Source organism: Bos mutus, chromosome 5, assembly GCF_027580195.1.
Source record: "Bos mutus isolate GX-2022 chromosome 5, NWIPB_WYAK_1.1, whole genome shotgun sequence".
In the NCBI taxonomy this organism is placed as follows: domain Eukaryota; kingdom Metazoa; phylum Chordata; class Mammalia; order Artiodactyla; family Bovidae; genus Bos; species Bos mutus.
In genome coordinates, this window is record NC_091621.1 from 11,380,437 (window position 1) to 11,403,675 (window position 23,239).

The 23,239-nt window shown below is 43.8% G+C and overlaps 1 protein-coding gene across 16 annotated transcripts in view; it reads left to right on the top strand.

The window, feature by feature from the left end:
- Positions 1-23,239, top strand: part of ANKS1B (ankyrin repeat and sterile alpha motif domain containing 1B) — a 1,156,394-nt gene that overhangs the window by 1,094,206 nt on the left and 38,949 nt on the right. For all 16 annotated transcript variants that reach the window (XM_070370293.1, XM_070370295.1, XM_070370296.1 and 13 more), the window contains 3 exons: positions 11,938-11,949; positions 12,835-12,921; positions 22,747-22,884. In XM_070370293.1, the coding sequence (XP_070226394.1) occupies positions 11,938-11,949; positions 12,835-12,921; positions 22,747-22,884 (237 nt within the window). The remainder of the gene's footprint in view (positions 1-11,937; positions 11,950-12,834; positions 12,922-22,746; positions 22,885-23,239) is intronic.

A 23,239-nucleotide genomic window follows, 5' to 3' on the forward strand; every position in this document is an offset into this window, starting at 1 on the left:
CCAACTTTTTTACTCTCCTCTTTCACTTTCATCAACAGGCTTTTGCGTTCCTCTTCACTTTCTGCCATCAGGGTGGTGTCATCTGCATATCTGAGGTTATTGATATTTCTCCTGGCAATCTTGATTCCAGCTTGTGCTTCTTCCAGCCCAGCGTTTCTCATGATGTACTCTGCATAGAAGTTAAATAAGCAGGGTGACGATATACAGCCTTCTTGATGTACTCCTTTTCCTATTTGGAACCAGTCTGTTATTCCATGTCCAGTTCTAACTGTTGCTTCCTGACCTGCATATAGGTTTCTCAAGAGGTCTGGTATTCCCATCTCTTTCAGAATTTTCCACAGTTTATTGTGATCCACACAGTCAAAGGCTTTGGCACAGTCAGTAAAGCAGAAATAGATTTTTTTCTGAAACTCTCTTGCTTTTTCGATGATCCAGCGGTACCAACTAAATTAAACCATTTAGGTACAGACATATGTAGTAATTTGGGGTACATTCCAGTGTGCTAACATAAAAACTTTAGGAGATTTTTTTAAATTTCATACTTATCAACTGTAACTTTTTTTTTCCATGACACTTCCTTCAGCACATTCACTTTGCCGCAGCAGAAACCAAGCACAGTTTTCCCTTCTCAGAAGCACTTGGAGTGTTTGTTTGATAGTCACAACTGGTTAATTTCTAAGTTTATCTAAGCTTGTTTATTCATCTCTAAGATCCCCTCAGTCCTGAAATAAAGATAATTCTACATTGCTCTCCTAGTGTTCTATTATACACCTATTATTTCAATTAAAAATATAGCATAGTTAACTAGTGGTGGTAAAGAACCTGCCTGCCAGTGCAGGAGACACAAGAGACATGGGTTCAATCCTTGGATTGGGAAGATTCCCCGGAAGAGAGCACAGCAACTCACTCCAGTATTCTTATCTGGAGAATCCCATAGTCAGAGGAGCCTGACAGCTCATAGAGTCAGACCCAGCTGAAGCAACTCAACACACACACACACACGGACACACACATTTATCAGGTTTCCCACAGCCCCCGTCCCAGATCTAAACCCTAAATAATTCTTATCTTAAAATTACCTTTTAAATTGTGTTTATTGGGAAAGAATCAATAGAAACTTGCAGGAAACCCTGATCATTTTTAAAGTAAAATTGCCTTTTTAAAAAATAAAAGCCTGCAAAACTATCTTAGGAAGAATGATTTCTATGAATTATTTTGCACTTCAGTGGTACAACTTGGCTGCTTATTTCCTTTCCCATGACAGCTTTACAGACATGTCTATTTAAAATTAAAATTTTAAGACCTATCTTAGTAATACGTGAGAAGCTGTAACAGATCTCTGAACGCATTCATTTGGTGCTGCCTTTATGTTCCTGGTTGGGTTTTCTGGCTAAATGTATGGTCAGAGACAGTCTTCATTCTGAAAGGACTCCTGAGAGGAATCCTGGCTCTGTGGTCCTGAATATGTGCTCCCCTAACATGTTACACAGAGAGCAGGGAACCTTGCCTCTGCCACACCTCACATCACACTCCGTAACATCTGGCTGCCCCTGCCCCATGCCCATAGAAGGCAGGAACCATGTATACTGTATCCCCAAGGCCTGCTGTGTAATAGCTGCCTTAGGAGATGGTCGTGATGATTCCATAAAAGAATGCCTGTGAAGGGTCTAGTTCAGTAAAATCTTAAAACACGTAGACCTCTTCCTCCAAATGTTTGAGAAATAAGTAAATTGATGGTTAGATTTGCTCTGGAATGTTTCATTTGTTTTTCCCCACCTCTGATGCCAGTGCCCCAGCCCTTGCCCGTTTTCTGTATATTAATACACAGTATAAAAGAGAGTATTCAAACACCTAGGAACCCTGCACTCTTCTGTCCAGTTTGTTTTTAATATATTTATTGCCTGGACAAGCCCAGGGCCGGGGAGCCTGGTTGGCTGCAGTCTATGGGGTTGCAGAGTCGGACACGACTGAAGCGACTTAGCAGCAGCGTTTCATTATCTGGCTGCACCGGGCCTTAGTTGTGAGGTGGGGGAACTGGTTCCTTGACCAGGGATTGAACGCAGGCCTCCTGCACTGGGAGCACGGAGTCTTAGCCACTGGACCACCAGGGAAATTTCTTCTGTCCAATTTTTAAAGGTCATTGCCAAAAGAGAGAAAAAAAAAAACAAAAGGGCACTGTGGATGTTATATGTAATTTTCATTTTATATTTAGGGGAGGTAATTTGTTTCTGAACTGATTGGGAGTTGCCTTTTTTAAATAATGTGTCCACAGACTGAACTTTATAAAGCAATAGATTGTTTTGGCCTTTCAATTCTCTTTGGTATGAGTAGCTGCCACTTCAAAGATTCTAAGTACAGAGTTTGGTGAAATGAGGGATTTGTTCTGACCACATGAGGTTCCACTATTCCATTTTCCTCCCTAGACTTACTCATACCCTATTTCCCAACCCTGAATTTTGTCCCAGGGTATATGTTTCAGTAATATATAGCACTCTCACTTCCCTAATTAAATATGCCATTAGGAACACATCTGCTCCTGTAAGAGGTAGGCCGTTATATTCAATTTAGTACTCTGAAATCTGACTTTCCCTAATCCCATATTTGAGGGTTAGAATTGTTCATCGGTGTATGTGTTCAAGGAAATTTCCCTAAAAAAAAAGAAAAGGAAATATCTGTTCTCAACTACAATAAGGTAGAAACCAGCCTTTCTGATGTAAGAATGGAAATATTTTAAAATTATTTTTAAGTCAGCAATAAGCAAATCTTCCAGTGTGTTTAGATTTTGGAACCTCTGCTTCCCAAAGGGCTTAGTTTCACAATCCCTTCAGGCTTCTTGTTGAGTCTGTACCCTTTAATTTATATGATTTCTAAACTTTCAATCTGAAAGCAATTCTAAAGTTGAATTTTCAAATATATGGATTCCCAAATAATTGTCTGTGCCTTGGTTGAAGCGTGAAGACCATCTTTTTTCCTATACTTGCAAGGAAAGAAATGAACTGGAAAGCTTGAAAAAGGTAGACTTTCGAATCAGATGGAAATGTTAAATTAAGAGTCCTCTTTCCTTAGGAGATACTCAAATAGAAGTCATGTATATATATATATATAAAATTTTATTTATTTTTCGCCTGTGCTGGGTCTTCATTGCTGCAGTTTCTCCAGCTGTGGTGTGTGGGGGCTAGTCTCTAGGTGTGGTGTGAGAGCGCCTCATTCTGGCGGCTTCCCTTGTTGTGGGCCTTGTGTAGGGCCCTTGGTCCTCAGAAGTTGTGGCTTCCAGGCTCCAGAGCACAGGCTCAGCAGTTGTGGCACGTGGTCTTCGTTGCTCCATGGCATGTGGGATCTTCCTGGAAAGTTTCAATTTTTTAAACTTACATTTGCTTCTTACAAAAGCAATATACATTCATTATTAGTCAACTTTCAAATAGAGATACAGAAAAGAGAAATAAGAACAACTGTAGTTAAAAAAAAAAAAATGTAGTTTTATCATCCCGCAGTGGTAAACACCTGTTAACACCTTGTTTGTATGTTATCTTCCAGACTGATTATACATTCATAAGCATCACTTTTCTACAAAAAAATGGAAATGTTATGAGCCTACTGTTTTAATCTGTTTTAAAATATATTTTGAAACATTTTTATTCCAATAACTATTCATCCCCAATATTATTTGTGCCCGTTGAAAAATACTCCAATCCATAACTGAACTAAACTTATTTAACCATTTCCCCTGGTTGATTATTAGTTTATTTCCATTTTTTTCCAGTTATAACCAATACTATGAATAACATCCATAAACCTAAGTCTATTGCAACGGGTCTGATTATGTCTTTAGAATAAGCCACTAAATGTAGAATGAGTAGGTCAAAGAGTATACCCATTTTGAAACTCTTGATAAGTATTGCCAAACTGCTTTACAAAAAAATTGTTCCAATTTATACTCTGAGAAGCAGTCTCCAAATATGTATTGATGTTTGCTTGTCACATCTCTCAGGATATGTTGGATGTGTTCCCAGTTGAGGGTGCGTTGGTGGCACTAATGGTAAAGAACCTGCCTGCCGATGCAGGAGACTTAAGAGACACGGGTTCAATCCCTGGGTCGGGAAGATCTCTTGGAGGAGGGCATGGCAACCCACTCCAGTATTCTTGCCTGGAGAATCCCATGGACCGAGGAGCCTGGTGGGCTACAGTCCATAAGGTCTTAAAGAATAAGACACTACTGAAGCAACTTAGCACACACACATATGGGGAATTTCTATGAGAAAACACATCTCCACCATGACCCCTGGGCCTATCAGCTCTATCTGGTCAACATCTATTCCAGATATAACTCTAGAATCTGTCTTTAGGACCCGAACCCTTTATTTTATGTGCATAATGTTTTATTATACTTTCACAGTCCCTGAGGAACCATGGCCAAATTAAATAATACTTGTTAATTGTTCTGAAGACCAAGATCTTCAGCTAAGTGCTAACTAAGGATTTTTGGAAATCACTTGTCAAGTGGAAATAGCATGTTTTGATAAATTAACGTCTCTCTGAATTAATGTAAGTTGCAGCACAACTTTGTATTCATGGCAGCAGAGAACAGTTCTGACAGTGACTTTCAATCAAATTGATCAACTGTATTTTTAGAGCAGAAATTCTCAGTGTGGTCCCCAAACTGGCAGCATTAGCAGCATCTGGAAACTTGTTAGAAATGCAGACTCTTGGGCGCTACCACTGACTTACTGTCTCAGTCTTTTAGAGCCACTATAACAAAAACTGCAAGGAATTTATTTCTCATAGTTCTGGAAGCTGAGAAGTCCAAGATCAAGGCCCTGGCAGGTTTGGTGTCTGGCAAAGGAACTTTTCCTGGTTCATAGACGGCCAGCTTTTCACCCTGCCCCTTGACAGGAGAGGCAAGGGAGCTCTCAGGTCTCTTTTATAAACACAATAATTCCATTCCTGGGGGCTTCCCAGGTGGCTCAGTGGTAAAGAATCTGCCTGCCAAGGCAGGAGATGCAAGAGACACATGTTCAGTTCCTGGGTCGGGAAGATCTCCTGGAGGAGGGCATGGCAACCTGCTCCAGTGTTCTTGCCTAGAGAATCCCATGGACAGAGGAGCTGGGCAGGCTACAATCACAAAGAGTTGGCCACAGCCGAGCACACACACGTGCACAGAGTCCCTTTCCTGAGGGCTCCACACTCATGAGCTTGCAATCCTATAAAGGCCCCACCTCCTAATACCACCAGTTGGGCATTAGGATTCAGTGAATGAATTTGGGGGTAGGGAGTACAAACACTTGGCCTACAGCACTTCTGGAACCAGAAACTCTAGGGGTGGCATCTAACAGTCTGTTATTTACCAAGCACTCCATGGGATTCAGATGCTCTCAAGTTTGAGAACCACTGCATTGGTCCATGAGCAACCAGTAAGGCTGCCGTGTAGACAGACTGTCCTGGTAGAACACTGTGCCACAGTGCCTGGAAACCAGCCAGGGCTGGAGCAACAGAGATCGAGGGCATTGCTTTGTGCCCTGCAGACTCGGCCAGGCCATGTTCTTTACTCTGACAGTACACACAATAGCCGAATCTTAGGCAAGAGGACTGGTTTAAATGGCTGCTGCTTGCTGCACTGTCTGTTCCGGTCACGTGGCCTTACTTAGGCTCTATATTCGCTGAGCCTTTGGGTCAGAGTCCTTGTGACCAGAAAAGCCCTTGTGAGGTCATTTATACCCTCATTTCCCGGCCAAGTGAGACTTACCCCGAAGTCATTAGGAACAGATGAGAGTGACACTATGATTAAAAAGCAGAGGGGGAAACTTCTCAGCTTTGCCTCTAATGATTCTTCTGCCCTCTCAAAGAGGCTTTCCTTCTTATCTTGGTGCTGGCAGTTGGAGCCAGTTTCCTGTTGCCAAGGCCTAACCCTCTCCTTGAAGCTGAACTATCACGGGATCTGTGAAGCGTTTGCCACCCCAGAGGAGTCTGTCTCGGTGCATCTCTCATCACATCTGTGGTTCTCCTCCCAATTCTTTGGAGCATCTGGGTTCTCTGCAAAGTGTTCTGAGCTCTCCACGTGTTGAGAGGCTGGGACTGCAATTCTTCTCTGTAAAGCTGGCTTCCTACTCATTGCTGTACTACATTAATTCATTTGCTCATTCCTTTAACAGTCATAGATTTCAGCAGCTTTTAGATTGATTCCTGTAAAATTGCTGGTATTTAGCCATTTTGACCTTTTAAAAAAAATGGCACCTTCATAAGTTTCATCTGAGACCATGTGCTAGTCGTTGTAGGACAAATTTGGAAAGGTGGGGGCGGGCCTCTCAGGGAAGCAGACAGCCCCACCCCCACCGTGAAGGAAGGAAAGGGGAGGAAAGTAGCCCCTTCAGCCAGGAGGCCAGAAACTGACCAGGAAGGGACTCCAAAACTGAGCTTTTCCCAGAAAGTAACCTTGAAACTGAGTTTGAAGGATAAGAGTTCATTTCAGATGGCTAATTTGCAGTCTGCTTTTTCTCTGTTAACACTCCCTGCAACTTAGCTGGTTCTGCCAAATACAAAAATCGCCACAATATTGCTTGTTTGGTGTGGTTTTTTAATTGTTTGAGAGTCACTTGGGCCTCCCAAACATAAAAGTTTGATCCTGTTTTAATTTACTTGCTGAAACTAAATATAATAATTAAGCGTTGAAATAAGGGAAGTATTATATGGCAAAAGTAATAGTTATGACTCAGCACTGGCTATCTCACTAGAAAGCATCCTCAGGGTAGCTGTGTGTAGGTTAATATATGCTATGAGTTGGATGGCAGTAGACCATCGAGAAATCTGTGCCAGCCTGTGCTTAAAACACCCCCTGGCAGTGATTGGGTTTTGTAAGAATGAGGGGTCAGTGATACCCTCCCTGTGGGCTCTTCACTCTGTACTGACTCTGGGGCACAATTGATTCCTATTAGGAGCATAAATGTCACTCTGGACCCAAACCTCACATTGCAGCTCACAACTGAAGTGCTTCTAGTCTCAGCTCTAAACTTCTTTGCTCTCATTTACCCATGAAAGTCCTGCTTTGAGATCCATGCGTGCTAAGTCACTTCAGTTGTGTCCAACTCTTTGCAACCCCATGGACTAAAGCCTGCCAGTCTCCTCTGTCCATGGGATTCTCAGGCAAGAATACTGGAGTTCGTTGCCGTTTCCTTCTCCAGAGGATCATCCCGACCCAGGGATCGAACCCAGGTCTCTTATGTCTCCTGCATTGGCAAGCACTTACCACTACTGCCACCTGGGAAGCTCTGCTCTGGGATCCAAGGGCCCCTGTATTGCAAAAAAATATGTTCTCACACTGTTGATTCTGCATTAGAAAATAAGAAACTATTTTGGGGGTGTAAGGCTAGAAAAGCTCAATGGCAATTTCTGACTTGATACAAATATTCCAAACAGTTCATAATTTGTACTTTAAAAGGAAATGAAAAGTATTTGAAAAAAAATTAAAGATGGTTGTTACTACTTTCCTTGGTGAATCCAAAAATCCCTCTTTAAAGAAAAAAATGCTGTAAGAGTGTTCAGTTACTTTTTCTATTACAAACAGTATTACAGGGGCCTGCCCCCAGATAGGAAATTATGATCCCTGTTCTGTGTGATGCTTAAAAACAATATAAACCCAAGTGCTAAAGAAAGGACTGGCTTTGAATTGATTCAGTACTTGCATTTTATTATAGGTTTCAGAAAGGTAACATCTGTATATAACTAAATACTGTTTCTCTTGAAAGAATAAAAGGATGATAATTGGGGAAATTGTGAAGAAAATACAATGAAATATCACTATATTCTTTCAGCTTTCAGTGGGAGAGCAGGATGGTGCAAAAGTGAAGTTAATCTGGGGCATTACCCATGAGCATACAGCTCATTAGGTAGGCAGAGGTCCTCGTTACACATTAGTCTCCCCTGTGAAGCTGAGGGTTTCCCTAGAGGCTCAGAGGGTAAAGAATCTACCTGTAATGCACGAGACCCAGGTTCGATCCCTGAGTCGGGAAAATCCTCTGGGGAAGGGACTGGCAACCCACTCCAGTATTCTTGCCTGGAGAATCCTATGGACAGAGGAGCCTGGCGGACCCCCAGAGGAGTCCATGGGGTTGCAGAGTTGGACGTGACCGAGCGACTAAAACACACACATACACATGAAGCTGGTGGGGATTTGAAGACTCTGAGAAACCTTAGAAATTCCACCTAGAGTGTGGCATGGTGAAAAAGGCAACTGGAAACAAAAGGGAACCACAAAAGAAAGTTTGCCCTGAGCATTTTACTGAGGAAATGGGCCTGAAAAAGAGAAGTCTATTTATACAAATAAATAAGGCTTCAATTTTTAATATACACCTCTGGGAGTATTCATCCAGAAACACAGCAAAGCATGCAGCTAGGTCATAGGAACCAAGTTGCCTGAGACCAAGTGCTTTGTAATTCGAGCAGTGTTGTCCGGACTAGGTGCCTTCGACCCTGGACGGGGGGTGGTGGGGTGGGAGATGATTACAGCACTGAAAGAGAAGCTGGGGAGGAAGGGACTTCGGCTTCTTGGGGTCGGGCTGAGGCTCCAGGCTCACCTTTCTTTTTGTAATTTTATTCGTTTACTCATTTTTGGCTGTGCTGCATCTTCACTGCTCTAGTTGTGGTGCATGAGCTGCTGCTTGCAGTGGCTTCTCTTGTTGCAGAGCACAATAAGGCACGTGGACTTGAGGAGCACTGGCTCAGTCATTGTGGCCACAGGCGTAGTTGCTCCATGGCAGGTGGGATCTACCCAGATCAGGGACTGAACCCATGTCTCCTGCATTGGCAGGCAGGAGCCACCGGGGAAGCCCTGAGCTCACATTTTAATATCTGAAAAGCCTTCATAAAATGAAGCGCTTATTGGATTTCTTGCCTCCCTGATTAGCCAGTGAAGACTCAGTATATTTACCTTCTTTCTCTGCATTTTCATCTTTCATTAAAATCATGTGTGAATAGACCTCTTTAAAGCTCTGTAAAGTACACCATCAGAAAATCCTCTAGAAAGAGATTGGATCTGTATCTCTTGTACAGAATAGAAATGCCTTAAAGGAGGTGATTACCCTGAAGACCTCCCACAGCCCCTCCCTGGCTGGATCCATCGTCGTCTTGTCTTGACTCAGTGGGAAGAGAAGTACAGTTTGGGCCACAACATGCAGCCACCCCACACCAGCCCTCCTAGGCCTGCGTGTAGCCTGCAGCACTGGAACCCCATTGTGGCCTCCGGTTAGGAAAGCACGGATTCTTGATTCATTGCACCGTTGAGGTTTTCTGTGTCTGCTGCCACCGTTCTCCTTCTGAAGCCCCTTTTGGTAAAATCAGCAACAGATTTTTCTGTTTTCCCAAGCTGGGGCTTTCAGCCAGGAAACCCAATAAAAGTAGCAACCATGCCTGTGTGTGCCTGCCACTGCACTGGGCACACATTTGTAGGCCTTTTTAGTCCTCTTGACATCGGGCACTGCTCCCACTGTCTAAGGAATCTTCTCTTGACTTCATGATCCTGCTGTCAGGCTTCTTCCAACTTTGTTTCAGGTTCCTTCATTGACTCTACTTTCTTCCCCATTTCTTCATTAATACTTAACTTCTTAAGTATTAACCATCCCCTGCAAGGTGATTCTTAGCCCTCCTCTAGTTCACTCTGAGCCACTTTGTCTGCTCCTATTTCCTCGGTCACCCCCTCTCTGTTTGGATTTCCAGATCTAATTCTTATGTCCGGTTTCCTGCTGGACATCTCTGCCAGATTATCAAGGTGATAATCGGATTCAGAAAGGTTTCTTGCAAAAGCGCAGTCCGCTCTAGTGGTCCTTATCTCAGCTAATGGCCTCTTAGTCCTCAGCATCCTACCGCTCACCATGTGGACCAGTCAGAAGATCCTCTTGATTCTTCCTCATCAGAATGGCAGCTTCCCTTCCATTCTCCAGAGCATCTACCTCAACTTGGGGGCGTAGGACTGTGGTTTGAATTTATACCTTTCCTCCTCCCCACGTTCAGCCTCTAGCTGTTTCAGTCCATACAACCCACTGTAGCTATCTTTCTGCAACACAGACCTGATCAAGTCACTCCCTACTTGAAAGCATCCAATGGATCCTAGGTTGGCAGAGTAAGTTACAACCATCCAAACCTACTATACCATCCTAATCTCTCACCAGTTATCCAAACCCACCATATTATTTCTCATTTCCAGATGTGTGCATTTGTATGTTGATTCTGCTGCTAAAACGCCTCTTTAGTCCTCTTCTGCCACCTGGAGAATCCTATCCATCCTTGAAGAGCCAGGTCAGTCACCTGGCTCAGGAGGCAGCTGGTTGAATGGATGAAGACTTGCCCACTCCCTCACCAGAGTGAGGCTCTTCCTGCCCAGCAGTCTGGAAGGACTCTGTTCACATCTCTGTCACATTTGTCAACATTTGTGTTGTAGCTGCGCTCAAGCCAGGAATGGTGATATGTCTCTCCCTGTCCACGGCAGACGTTGTTCCCAACCCTCCTTACTGCAGAGCCCAGACGCAGCTCAGAATCCATCTCAAATAGCACTAGACAGCCGCATTCAGCAGAGTGAAGTCTGCACACGATCTGAGGTCTCTGTGACATCCTCCAAAGTAGACTGCATTTCTCCAGCTTGTGGGCCACTTAATATCCACTCAGTTGCAGAATGAATAACAGATGGCTTTTCTTTTTTCTTTGGGATGGGGTTTCTTAACACTACATAACATGTTGGCATTTTAACCTTATGTTAGGGGAACATGTGTGTGTTAGTTGCTCAGTTGTGTCCTGACGCTCTGCGACCCTATGGACTGTAGCCCACCAGGCTTCTCTGTCCCTGAAAGTCTCCAGGCAAGAATACTGGAGTGGGTTGCCATTTCGTTCTCCATATGTTAGGTGTATGTTAATACTATTTCATGTCACAGATATCTGTCCACGAGAGTGTATTCACAAGAGATGATGATTTGTTGGAACCCATTGTTACTCTTTGCAAGGAATTCTTCACATGTATGCACACGTTCAGTCCACCATACATTCCGTCCCTTCACACACACATTCAGGCCACCAAAGTGCTGCCTGTTCCTGCCACAGCCTCTCTCTTTACAGAATTCAGCCCACGGTTTTACCTTCCAGTCAGATGCTGCATGTTATTTCTTCTAGCCTTCAATTTATCTTGTACGTTTCTAAGAGCTGGTTGGATAAAGTATTCAAAAATAAAAGTATCTAACCTTACATTCCAATTTCATATCTCTTTTCGGCAATCACAAAAGAAAACTGGTGAGTCTGGGTAATTTTAAAACTAGTTAAAAAGCACTTCACAGGCTCTGCTTTTTTTCTGTACTGAATGAAACACTTAATATTACATAGTAATACTCTCAGTAATCAATTTTCTTTATCTCTGATGCAGATATAGTAGCTCTCAAAAAGGTGTGTCAAAACAACCAGGAAAATGTGAAACACCTTTTCCATGGCTCAAGTGAAAGATGAAATGTAATTATCATTACGGAGTTCAATGAGTTGTATTCAGCCTATCGGATCTTCTTTCATTCTGGTCACATTTCAGAGTTTATAAATGAAAAACGGGTAATATAAATGAAGAAATCAAGAAAGTTCATATTTTCCCTCAATTCCCTTAATGTACATAAGACAGCTGGTCCTGGAATGCTCAAAGCAGAAGGCTCGTGCGTGTCAGTCATAATAAGACTGTGCAATGCAGTAAACAGAACAATGAGAAAACAGTAAAAACAAAGGAGAGACAGGGTCTGGAAAAGCCTGCAGCAGTTTCTGTAAAATAACAGTTGTACTGCATCAACATGTATCTATAGAGCCTGTTCTCTTTACTATCTAATGAGTCTGTGTTGTTGGTGAATTACTGAAATTGTTTCCTCTCACCTTTTTACGTATTTTCTCTCCTATTATGTTCTCACCTGTCTTGTCTGGAAAATCCATCAGGCTAACTGTCAGGTAAGTTCTTCATGATGTTTAATGTGATTATTAGGAGTGTCCACAGCAGGAACTGTAATGCGGGTGACCTGTGATGCAGGTGACCTGTGATGCAGGTGACCTGTGATGAATGATAAAACTAACCAGAAAAGGCAAATGCTAAATTACAGAGAAACTTTTTGAAGATTCAGCCATTATGGACATCTAGCATAAGAACTTTAGCCTAAGGGATTACCCTCACCTCTAAATGATGAAGTAGGTTACCTGGACTGTCCGATTTTACTATGGCTCAAAATACAGCCTGCTCCCAGAGGGATCGAGCATCATGGAGTGGTATTATATCCTATGTGGCCACAAGCAATTCTGCTGCAAATATGCTACCAGCTTTTACAGATTTGGCCAGGTGCAAGAAAAATTCACAATGATGTATTCTAAATCCCGATTTTAAGTATGTATTCAGACATGCCTTGTACCTTGAAGAAAGAGACTGGGAAGAAACAGGGAGAGGTGGCATGTATTTTGTTCATGCTAAACTCACCCTCAGAGTTCCATCTGACATGGCTTAACTCTCTTCAAAAGAATGTCGCTTGAAATTGCAGTAGGGGACGGAGCTGTTTGTTTCTCCTCTTGGTGTCACAAAAAGGCAGTATTCCTTCACCCACATGAAGCAGCAGAAAAGCTTTATTTAGATCCTCAAGTGCAAGACAGATACTTTAGAAACCTAAACCAGAGCTGAGCCCAAGAGAAGAGAGACATACATTTAAATTAGAGTATGTTTGGTGTGTGTGTGTGGTGGTGGTGTTGTTTTTAACTTGAGCTTATTTTTATCTTTCAAGAGAAAAAATTATGTGCTACAGTTGCCATGCAACACAAACTGCTCTAACAGCTTTCTAATTTTAATTTCAGAAGTCTACAGAGCAAATGAAGAAGGTCCCTACTATCATCCTTTCTGTCTCGTATAAAGGAGTCAAATTTATTGATGCAACAAATAAGGTGGGTACCATACCTCTACAGTCCCGAGTAAGTGATCTAAAATCCTTTGCTTCCCATCATACTTAACATCCCCATTTTACTTAATTTTTCTTAATGTTTTGGCCACATCATGTGGCATGTGGGATCTTAGTTCCCCAAGCAGGGATCAAACCTGAGTTTAAGTCTTAACCACTGGAGTCTTAATCACTGGACCACCAGGGAAGTCCCATCAGCCCCCATTTTAATCACTCCCCAACCCCCACCTCCATGCTCCCTAAACACAGCTGTAGACACACACACACACACGGGCACACACACGGGCACCTTGCATTTGGAGGCCTGATCCAGGATTTCTACACATATTTTGCATTCACCTTTCCAAGGTACCTTCCCTCATAGACTGTGCTGTTCAGGATCTGACGATATCCCTTTGGGTCCAGGGAACATTAAAACAGGAAAAATCATGTCTAGAGTGAAAACGCATCAGTGTTCATTCCTCCGTCAGAGGAAGTGTCACTAGGCAACAGACTAGAGTGTTTGTTTCTCCCTTTCTCCAGAGATACGCCTGTGCTTTCTTTTGATGTATGTAATGAATACCTGACACAGGGAACACACGCTCTGGCTTTTACATCGTATAATTGCATTTCATTCTCAACTATTGAGATGGAAGAGAGGGTTTCAACTGCATTGTTTTCTTAAGAGGCGCCATCCGAAAAGCTCAGGCCATGCTGTGACCATGCTATGACCTTGCACTCACTGGGAGAATGGTTCATGGGCTCCAAGGTCAAGTGCAGACAAACAGGTTACATTTTACTTCAAAAGTGTCCTTTCTTGGCAAAGATGACGGAGTGCAGGTGCTAAACTAGAAAATGCGGGTGTGACCACTCTCACCCTCCAGAAACTCAAACCTGACTGGCTTTTCCTCCCAAACCCCCACATGTCCCTGCATTTTAGTCTTCCATCCTTCCAACCAATAAAGTATAGAAATTGGGGAAATGAGGTGATCCCCATTGGTGAACACTGTTTGTTTTCTGGACTGCCTACCCAGTCCTCCCGGTTGGACCCACTCCATTCTGGGGAAAGGAAGCAGAAGTCATGAATCAGATGAATTTAAATGATGGAAATTTATGACCAGGGCACCTGGATTTAGATTCAGGGAAACATCCTGTAGCCAATGACTCTTGACTGTAATAAGCCTGACTATGTGAATCCCCAGATTCAATGGCTTTCACCCACTGAAAGCCTTCCCAGTTTGTTTTCTGTAATGAAGAAGACTGCTGTGTCAGTGGTCAGATAAGCCCAAGCTCCCCAAGTCTACTGAGGAGAACAACCTCCCAGTTTTAGAAGCAGTCCTGAAACCCAGGCAGAAAGCTGATAATGCAGCCTACTCAAGCTAGCCAATGATGTCCAGAGCACACTCAGAGTCAGATGCCTTAGGTGGATGATGGCTTCAACCTGGCAATATGTCATTGATAGTTACCATTCAGTTCAGTTCAGTCGCTCAGTCATGTCAAATGCCTTGCAACCCCAAAACCGCAGCACACCAGGCCTCCCTGTCCATCACCAACTCCTGGAGTCCACCCAAACCCGTGTCCATTGAGTCGGCGTTGCCATCCAACCATCTCATCCTCTGTCGTCCCCTTCTTCTCCTGCCCTCAATCTTTCCCAGCATCAGGATCTTTTCCAATGAGTCAGTTCAGTTACCATTCAGTTCAGTTAAGTCGCTCAGTCGTGTCCAACTCTTTGCGACCTCATGAATTGCAGCACGCCAGGCCTCCCTGTCCATCACCAACTCCCGGAGTTCACTCAGACTCACGTCCATCGAGTCAGTGATGCCATCCAGCCATCTCATCCTCTGTCATCCCCTTCTCCTCCTGCCCCCAATCCCTCCCAGCATCAGAGTCTTTTCCAATGAGTCAACTCTTCGCATGAGGTGGCCAAAGTACTGGAGTTTCAGCTTCAGCATCATTCCCTCCAAAGAAATCCCAGGGCTGATCTCCTTCAGAATGGATTGGTTGGCTCTCCTTGCAGTCCAAGGGACTCTCAATAGTCTTCTCCAACACCACAGTTCAAAAGCATCAACTCTTCGGCGCTCAGCCTTCTTCACAGTCCAACTCTCACATCCATACATGACCACAAGGAAAACCATAGCCTTGACTAAATGAACCTTTATTGGCAAAGTAATGTCTCTGCTTTTCAATATGCTATCTAGGTTGGTCATAACTTTCCTTCCAAGGAGTAGGCGTCTTCTAATTTCATGGCTGCAGTCACCATCTGCAGTGATTTTGGAGCCCCCGGAAATAAAGTCTGACACTGTTTCCACTGTTTCCCCATCTATCTCCCATGAAGTGGTGGGACCGGATGCCATGATCTTCGTTTTCTGAATGTTGAGCTTTAAGCCAACTTTTTCACTCTCCACTTTCACTTTCATCAAGAGGCTTTTGAGTTCCTCTTCACTTTCTGCCATAAGGGTGGTGTCATCTGCATATCTGAGGTGATTGATATTTCTCCCAGCAATCTTGATTCCAGCTTGTGTTTCTTCCAGTCTAGCGTTTCTCATGATGTACTCTGCATAGAAGTTAAATAAGCAGGGTGATAATATACAGCCTTGACCTACTCCTTTTCCTATTTGGAACCAGTCTGTTGTTCCAATTCCAGTTCTAACTGTTGCTTCCTTACCTGCATACAAATTTCTCAAGAGGCAGATCAGGTGGTCTGGTATTCCCATCTCTTTCAGTATTTTCCACAGTTTATTGTGATCCACAAAGTCAAAGGCTTTGGCATAGTCAATAAAGCAGAAATAGATGTTTTTCTGGAACTCTCTTGCTTTTTTCATGATCCAGCGGATATTGGCAATTTGATCTCTGGTTCCTCTGCCTTTTCTAAAACCAGCTTGAACATCAGGAAGTTCACGGTTCACGTATTGCTGAAGCCTGGCTTGGAGATTTTTGAGCATTACTTTACTAGCATGTGAGATGAGTGCAATTGTGCAGTAGTTTGAGCATTCTTTGGCATTGCCTTTCTTTGGGACTGGAATGAAAACTGACCTTTTCCAGTCCTGTGGCCACTGCTGAGTTTTCCAAATTTGTTGGCATATTGAGTGCAGCACTTTCACAGCATCATCTTTCAGGATTTGAAATAGCTCAACTGGAATTCCATCACCTCCACTAGCTTTGTTCGTAGTGATGCTTTCTAAGGCCCACTTGACTTCACATTCCAGCATGTCTGGCTCTAGGTGAGTGATCACACCATCGTGATTATCTTGGTCATGAAGATTTTTTTTGTATAGTTACCATTATCAGATTACAGTTGTGGGGAGCCTGATCAGAAAAATCCCAATTGATTTGCTTTTTCATTTCTTAGAAGCAATTTTAGTCGCTTCCTTTAGCCCTAGGTTATAGTCAATTGGTCTTTAAAGTTTCAAAACTTCATGGAATTCTTATGATACCATTGTTTTCACTGTATCTAAACTTCAAGAAAGTCTTTGGCATTTTTTTAACCTGGAGCAGTTGCCTCTACCCCATTTGCACTTGAAAATCATGAAAGGCAGTATATTTTCAGCATATGGGTTTAACAATCTCTTAGATTAACAGTGTTATTAGCAGGCTTGGATTCTGACATTTTCTAAACAAGTTGTATTTGCCCTGAGACGTTTCCAGAGTCTTAAGACTGTCGTCCCATGAAGCTGGTGGCATGACTGAGTGTATCTATGATAATAGCATCCTCTCTAACGCTCTCTCCACCATCAGAGGAAGGAGGGAGCACTGTTGGCTCTGTGGCCTTTACCTTATGGACACATTAGTGGCCGTAGATCTTGATCCTAGACTTTGAGAGGATGCTTCTGCTCTAGTCACCCGTACTTAGATGAGTTACTCATAGAGCTCTCCCCACTAAGGACTACCTGGACATCTAAGCACTGAAAGATATGCCAAAGATAATTGCATGAATAAAGACACTAGATGAAGAAAGCCCATGTGTCTTTCAAGTCCTCACAGTGTGGTCCTCAGCCTATTCTCAAAATCCAGAGCAAAGGCAGATGCATATGTTGGTGGCAGGTGAAGCCAAACTCTCTATGACCTTTAAGATAATATGTTACATTCCAATTTCATATCTCTTTTTGGCAATCACAAAAGAAAACTGGTGAGTCTGGGTAATTTTAAAACTAGTTAAAAAGCACTTGGCTGGCTTTTTCAGGAATTTGGGGACATTGATTTCAACACTGGTGGCTACACAGGGTCCCCATCCCAGCATCCTAAGGTGCAGCTGATCTATTCAATCTGAGGGTGGATGGTGGGTGACTCAGGGCCGTGGCCTAGGAGTTAGTGTGTGAGAAACCAGAGCAGAGAGCTTGTGTTAGAAGGTAGGAAACAGTGAAGAGCTGCGCTGGTAGAGTTTGTCTGAGGACGGCTGAGAGACACTGCCAGCCAGGGCTGAAGGCCTGGTTTCAGGGGTGTGGAGGAGCCACCGCTGAAAGGGTTGTGCTCGGGTCATGGTGTGAAGGGAGCTGTGCTCATCAGCAGTGTCTGCAGGGCATCGTGTGTGCCACTTGGTCCTGTGCAAAGGCCAGCCTCTGGTTAATGCCCACAGCAGGCAAGGAGCAGGCTGATGCACTCCAGGTCCTGCTTCCAGTTTGCACCACAGGTTCCTCCCCTGGGAAGCATTGTCGACAGGGAGCCACTCTGACTTGAAGTGAAGGACTTGTGATTTGTAGACATCTGGGAAGACCTCACAATTTGAGGTGCTGTGACCACTAAGCCTGTACTGAGACACAAGCAGAAGTCACAGCTTATTGTTTATGTTTGATGTTTCGTTGTTCTTGATTCTTAAACTGTTCCCTCCCGACAACCACATCTCTGTAACCCTGCCCTGTCACATAGAGGGGGTGTTTGGACTTCTCCGGACATGTAGAGTAACCAAAGGCCTCAGACCCTTTTCCAAGTGACTGCCCTGCAGTGACACAACCAGCTGGTCACTGAGAAGGACTAAAACTTGACTTTCCCATTCCCTAACCTAATGCTTTTTTCTGTTACTTTTTTCTGTTTCCACAGCTCCTTCTACCAATTCGTTTGAAGTGCAATGGATGCTTAATTTACACTTCCATTCCTATTTGCTTGCATTTGACTAGGTAAAAGGTGAACCTTCCAGCAAAACACTTCTTTCCTTTTACTCTCATGAAGAAATAGCTGTGGCTGAGTTCATGGAGAAGGCTAGGTACCTGGTTATCAACTCATGAGTTTATTACCTACCAACATAGGAAACAAATTGAATAATTAAACTCTATTTGAAAAGGAAGAAGCAAAAATGACATTGAACTAAAAATGGGACTTGGAGTAGATTTATACTAAAATGTTACAGATAAATCACACCAGCTTTCTGGTGCTCCGTAGCCCAAGGTAGCTCTAGCGTGGCTTTCCACCAAGAAGACTACAACTGCTTAGTTCCAAACCCGTCTTCAGATCAGCAGGGCCTTCTAAGAGGTGACACAGTCCCCACATCCAGCACTTGACCAAGATTGGGTTGCATTTTGCCTTCCTGCTTTGACCCCCTCCTCAGTCTTCCCATCCAGCTAAATTAGGAATAACTCAGTGCCTGGGTTTGTTTGTTTTGAATGTCAGCCTCAGGCGGGGCTTATGCTATTTTTTTAGGCATAGATTAATTTAGGACTTTTGCCTAAACAAGTTGTTTATAGCACATGCAGCCTCCATTCCATCCACAGCTGTGGTGTAGTCTGTAGGCCAGGACTATTCCTGAGTCTCAGAATCATCATACACATGGAGACCTGGCCTTGCCATTCTACAAAGGTGATGCAGTGACGGCAGCATTGAGCTCAGTGTCCCCACATGTAGGTTTGTGTGCCTGACACACAGTGAGGCTAAACACTCCCAGTGTCAGCGTGTGAAGCAGAGAGATGTTTATTGCAGGGCCAGGCAAGGAGAATGGGTGGCCCATGCCCATACCCAAACTCCCTGGAGGGTTTCAGCAAAGCATTTTAAAAAAATAAATAAAGAACCACCACACCTTTTTTTAGTTTTTCAGCAGAGCATTTTTAAAGACCAAGTGAGGGACTGGTGTCCCCAGGTATGTGATCAGCTCGTGCATAGTTCTCTTGACTGGTTGATGGTGATCAACCCTTAGGCGCCAGGTGGCCTGGTGGCTGTGCGCTCTTGATCATCAAGTAGTTCATTTCTTCCCAAGTGCTAGTACAAAAGAACTCGCCTGCTGATGCAGGAGACACAAGACATGTGGGTTCGATCCCTAGGTCAAAAAGATCCCCTGGAGAAAGGCAACCCACTCCAGTATTCTTGCCTGGAGAATCCCATGGACAAAGGAGCCTGTTGGGCTACAGTCCATGGGGTCGCAAAGAGTCCAGCATGACTGAAGCAACTAAGCATGCATGCATGGTGGTGGCTTTTTAGCATCTGAAAAACTCAGGCATGAGCTACTATTATCTGGGTACTTCTGAGAGCATGTGGGAGCGGGGTCTGTCCTGAAAAGGCCTCACTCGGTTACATCAGCAGTGAGTCCTGCTCGGTTACATCAGTTGTGAGATCCCAGGTCCTGTCCACATTCCAGCACCACCAACCTATCAGGAAGTTCTGTTCAAGATACCTCCCCAGCCAGTCCATCAGTATGAATTCATTTATAAGCATATTTTTCAACTGCCAATTAGGATGATTAAAGGCCAGTAACATGAGCTATTAACTGATTATAGAACATTTTTATTAGCCTGCCTTTCCTCTGGTTTAGACCATGAGAACAGAGGAATAAAAGTTTCAGCAGTAGGTGAAGAGGCTGATTTTGGAACATGGAGCACCATGGAGGAGGGCAGGGCCTCAGAGTTAAGAGACAGTCCTGGGCTCCTGGGGATGAGAGAAGTGAGGGAGTGGCGGGCAGGAGTGGTTGTGGGGATGGGTTTCAGAAAATTGGGAGGGAAAGTCAAGAAAGAGGAAAAGTGTCTTAGTGCTGTAATAAATTACCATAGATGGGGTTGCTTAAACCACAAATATTTATTTCTCACAATTTCAGAGGCTGGAAAGTCCAAAATTAAGTCAGCAACAGATACAGTATCTGATGAAAGCCTCCATTTGCTGCTTCATAAACAGCCATCTTCCTGCTGTGTCCTCATGGCAGAGAGGGCCAGTTGGCTCTCTTGACTGTTTTGGGGTGGGATTTTTTTTTTTTGCAATTTTTTTAAGCCAACTTAGATTTATTTATTTATTTTTATTAAATGTTTTATTTTGTATTGGAGTATAGCTGATGAACTGTGTTGTGATAGTTTCAGGTGGACAGCAAAGGGACTCAGCCATACATTCACATGTATCCATTCTCCCCCAAACTCCTCTCCCATCCAGGCTGCCACATAACATTGAGCAGAGTTCCCTAGAGAATGAACTTATGATTTCTGGGGGAAAAGATGGGGAGGAGGGATAGTTAGGAAGTTTGGGATGAACAGGTACATACTGCTATATTTAAAATGAATAACCAAGGACCTACTGGCTCCTCGTCTTGTAAAAGCACTAATCACCTTCACGAGAGCTCCACCCTCTTGACCTAATCACATCCCAAAGGCCCACCTCTAAGCACCATCACACTGGGAGCTAGGATTTCAAGATACAAACTTGGGGAGGACAGACACATGAAGCTCAGAATTAAGAGAGAGCTCAAGAGATAAAGCTTGATCTACTTTACAAGTTTTCCCTGGGCCAGAGGGCTGTCATACATCATTGAAAATCAAGAGTGACATCTTATGAACTGGCAAGATTCAGGGTATTCAGTGCAATAAAAGTCACAGGGCACTTTTCACTGTAACACTTTCCTGAGAAGTTAATCTACCTTTTTTGTTGTTGTTCAGTCATGTCTGACTCTTTGCAACCCCATCAACTACAGCACGCCAGGCTTCCTTGTCCTTCGCTATCTCTCGGAGTTTGCTCAAACTCATGTCCATTGAGTTGATGATGTCATCCAACCATCTCATCCTTTGTGGCCCCCTTCCTCTTTTGCCCTCAATCTTTCCCAGCATCGAGGTATTTTCCAGTGAGTCAGCTCTTCGCATCAGGTAGCCAAAGTATTGGAGCCTCAGCATCAGTCCTTCCAATGAATCTACCTTTTGCTAGTTAAAAATCTCAAGAACACAACATACCAATTAAGTTGGAGCCAATGCTCTATTTCCAATAAGAGTGGATCCTGGATGACAAGACTGCATCCACACAGACTTGCCGAAAGAACTCGCAGCCCCCAATTAAAATGACGGAAACAAAGTAAATCAAATGACGGTGGAGGCCCAGAGCACCTGCTAACACTGTACCTATAAAGATCACGCAGCTCTTATTAATTTTAAATTTAAGATTTCACAAGTTCCTAATTTAGTTTTCTTCTTGAAGAAATGCTGTCTGGATGTCAGAAGAGGCTCTGGACCTTCTATCTTGAAATTCTATCCTGCAAGAGGATGTTACTTGTTTATGCGATTCTGACTCCAGTTTATTTTTGACAGTGCTACATGTAGTATCAACATAAGGGACCACTGTGAAGAATGTCTTAATTTAATTTTCTTTCATGTGTTAATTCTGTAATTGCTTCCTAACCACACAGCTCAGCAGAGTGAGGGGCGTGAAAAACTTGCTCGGGGCGCTGGCAGGGAAGGGCATTTTGTAAGCATTTTTAGATATTGATGGGTGTACCCGGAGCATTATATGTGCTTGGGTTATTTAAGACTGTGCAATTACAAAGTAATTAGGGTAATCATTAAAGGTTTTAGATCTATGACAACTGCAGAAATCATAAATGAGATATTATGAGATTATAAATGGGATATTATGAGATTAAGAAATGATTGCACGATTATGTGAAATATTTTCCTTCTTAAATTCATCAATATATCAAAAGAAGTATCTGGCAGGGTTTGCAGCCCAGTGGTTTCTCCTTGATTATTTTGTGCTTCAGGGTAATTGTACCTAAACGTTTCCTCGGGTACTTTCCCATTATTGGGAATGAGGTTGGGATGAGGAGGCTGGCAAGGAGAGGCCATGAAAAAATTGCTAGTGAGAAGAAAAATGAAATGGTGTTGAACCAGTGAGAGAGAGGCTGGGGGTGAGAAGCATTGCATTGTATTTGAGAGAGCCTGAGCTCTGCGGTCCGATAAACCGCAGATTGTGGGCTCAGCTCCACCACCTGCCCTGCGTTAAGGCACTTACACTGTCTGAGGACCAGTTTCCACCTGTGAGCTGCTGAGGCTAACCTCCAGCGCCCACTCGTAATTACAACACGGCGGGAATAGTTAGCAAAGTGTTGTCATCCACAGGGCCCTGTGTCGAGCCCGTGGTGCGCTGTTTCCCTCCTCCCACCCCTGTGCCCTCGTCTCTGCAGAGTTGTCAAGAGAGAGTGCTTTGACTTGCCCTCCCCAACCTGCCTGGCTCTGGGGAGCTCTGGCCGGCACAGGACAACAGTAAGGGATGGTGAGGGCTCAGGTTCCTGGGGAAGCAGAACAACAGGGCAGGGGGGCTCTTCCAGGAAGAGCTGGCAGGAGGCAGCGCTGACTCTCCCAGTGTACGTGGGGGATGGAAACAGTAAAATCCTTAACAATAATTATTTTTTTTAAAGTGTCTACACAGCGCCAGGCAAGAACTGCTGCTCCGGGTTCAGACTATTTTAGGTTGTTTTTCATTAAACGAAAATATTCCTTCCAGACCTGGTGTACCTTTGCCCACAGAGAGTGGGTCATTTTGAATGTTGCTAGTCTAGAACATTCTAGGAAAAGGGACAGCAGCTGCTTCCCAGGTCGTTTGCCTTGGTTCTAAAATAGGCTGGTTTGCAGAGGAAAACAGTGGTCATTTATGTCATTTCTTCCAGAACATAATTGCTGAGCATGAGATTCGTAACATCTCCTGTGCTGCCCAGGACCCGGAAGACCTCTCGACGTTCGCTTATATCACTAAGGACTTGAAGTCCAATCACCACTACTGTCACGTGTTCACGGCCTTTGATGTGGTGAGTACCCATCCTCTTTAGACTGACTCAAGATTTCTGTGAATGTACCTGGAATTTATTGAAAGCAGTGTAGATGCTTGGTTTGTTTGAGTTTTGTTTTTTTTTGCTGTACTGGGTCTTCATTGCTACATGTGGGCTTTCTCAAGTTGTGGCACGCAGGGGGCTGCCCTCTGTTGAGCTTCTTACTGCAGTGGCTTCTCTTGCTGTACAGAACATGGGTGTTAGGTGCAGGCTTCAGTGGTTGTGGCATATAACACAGGCTTGGTTACTCCTCAACATGTGGGATCTTCCTGGCTCCGAGATCAAACCTGTGTCCCCTGCACTGGCAGGCAGATTCTTAACAACTGGACCACCA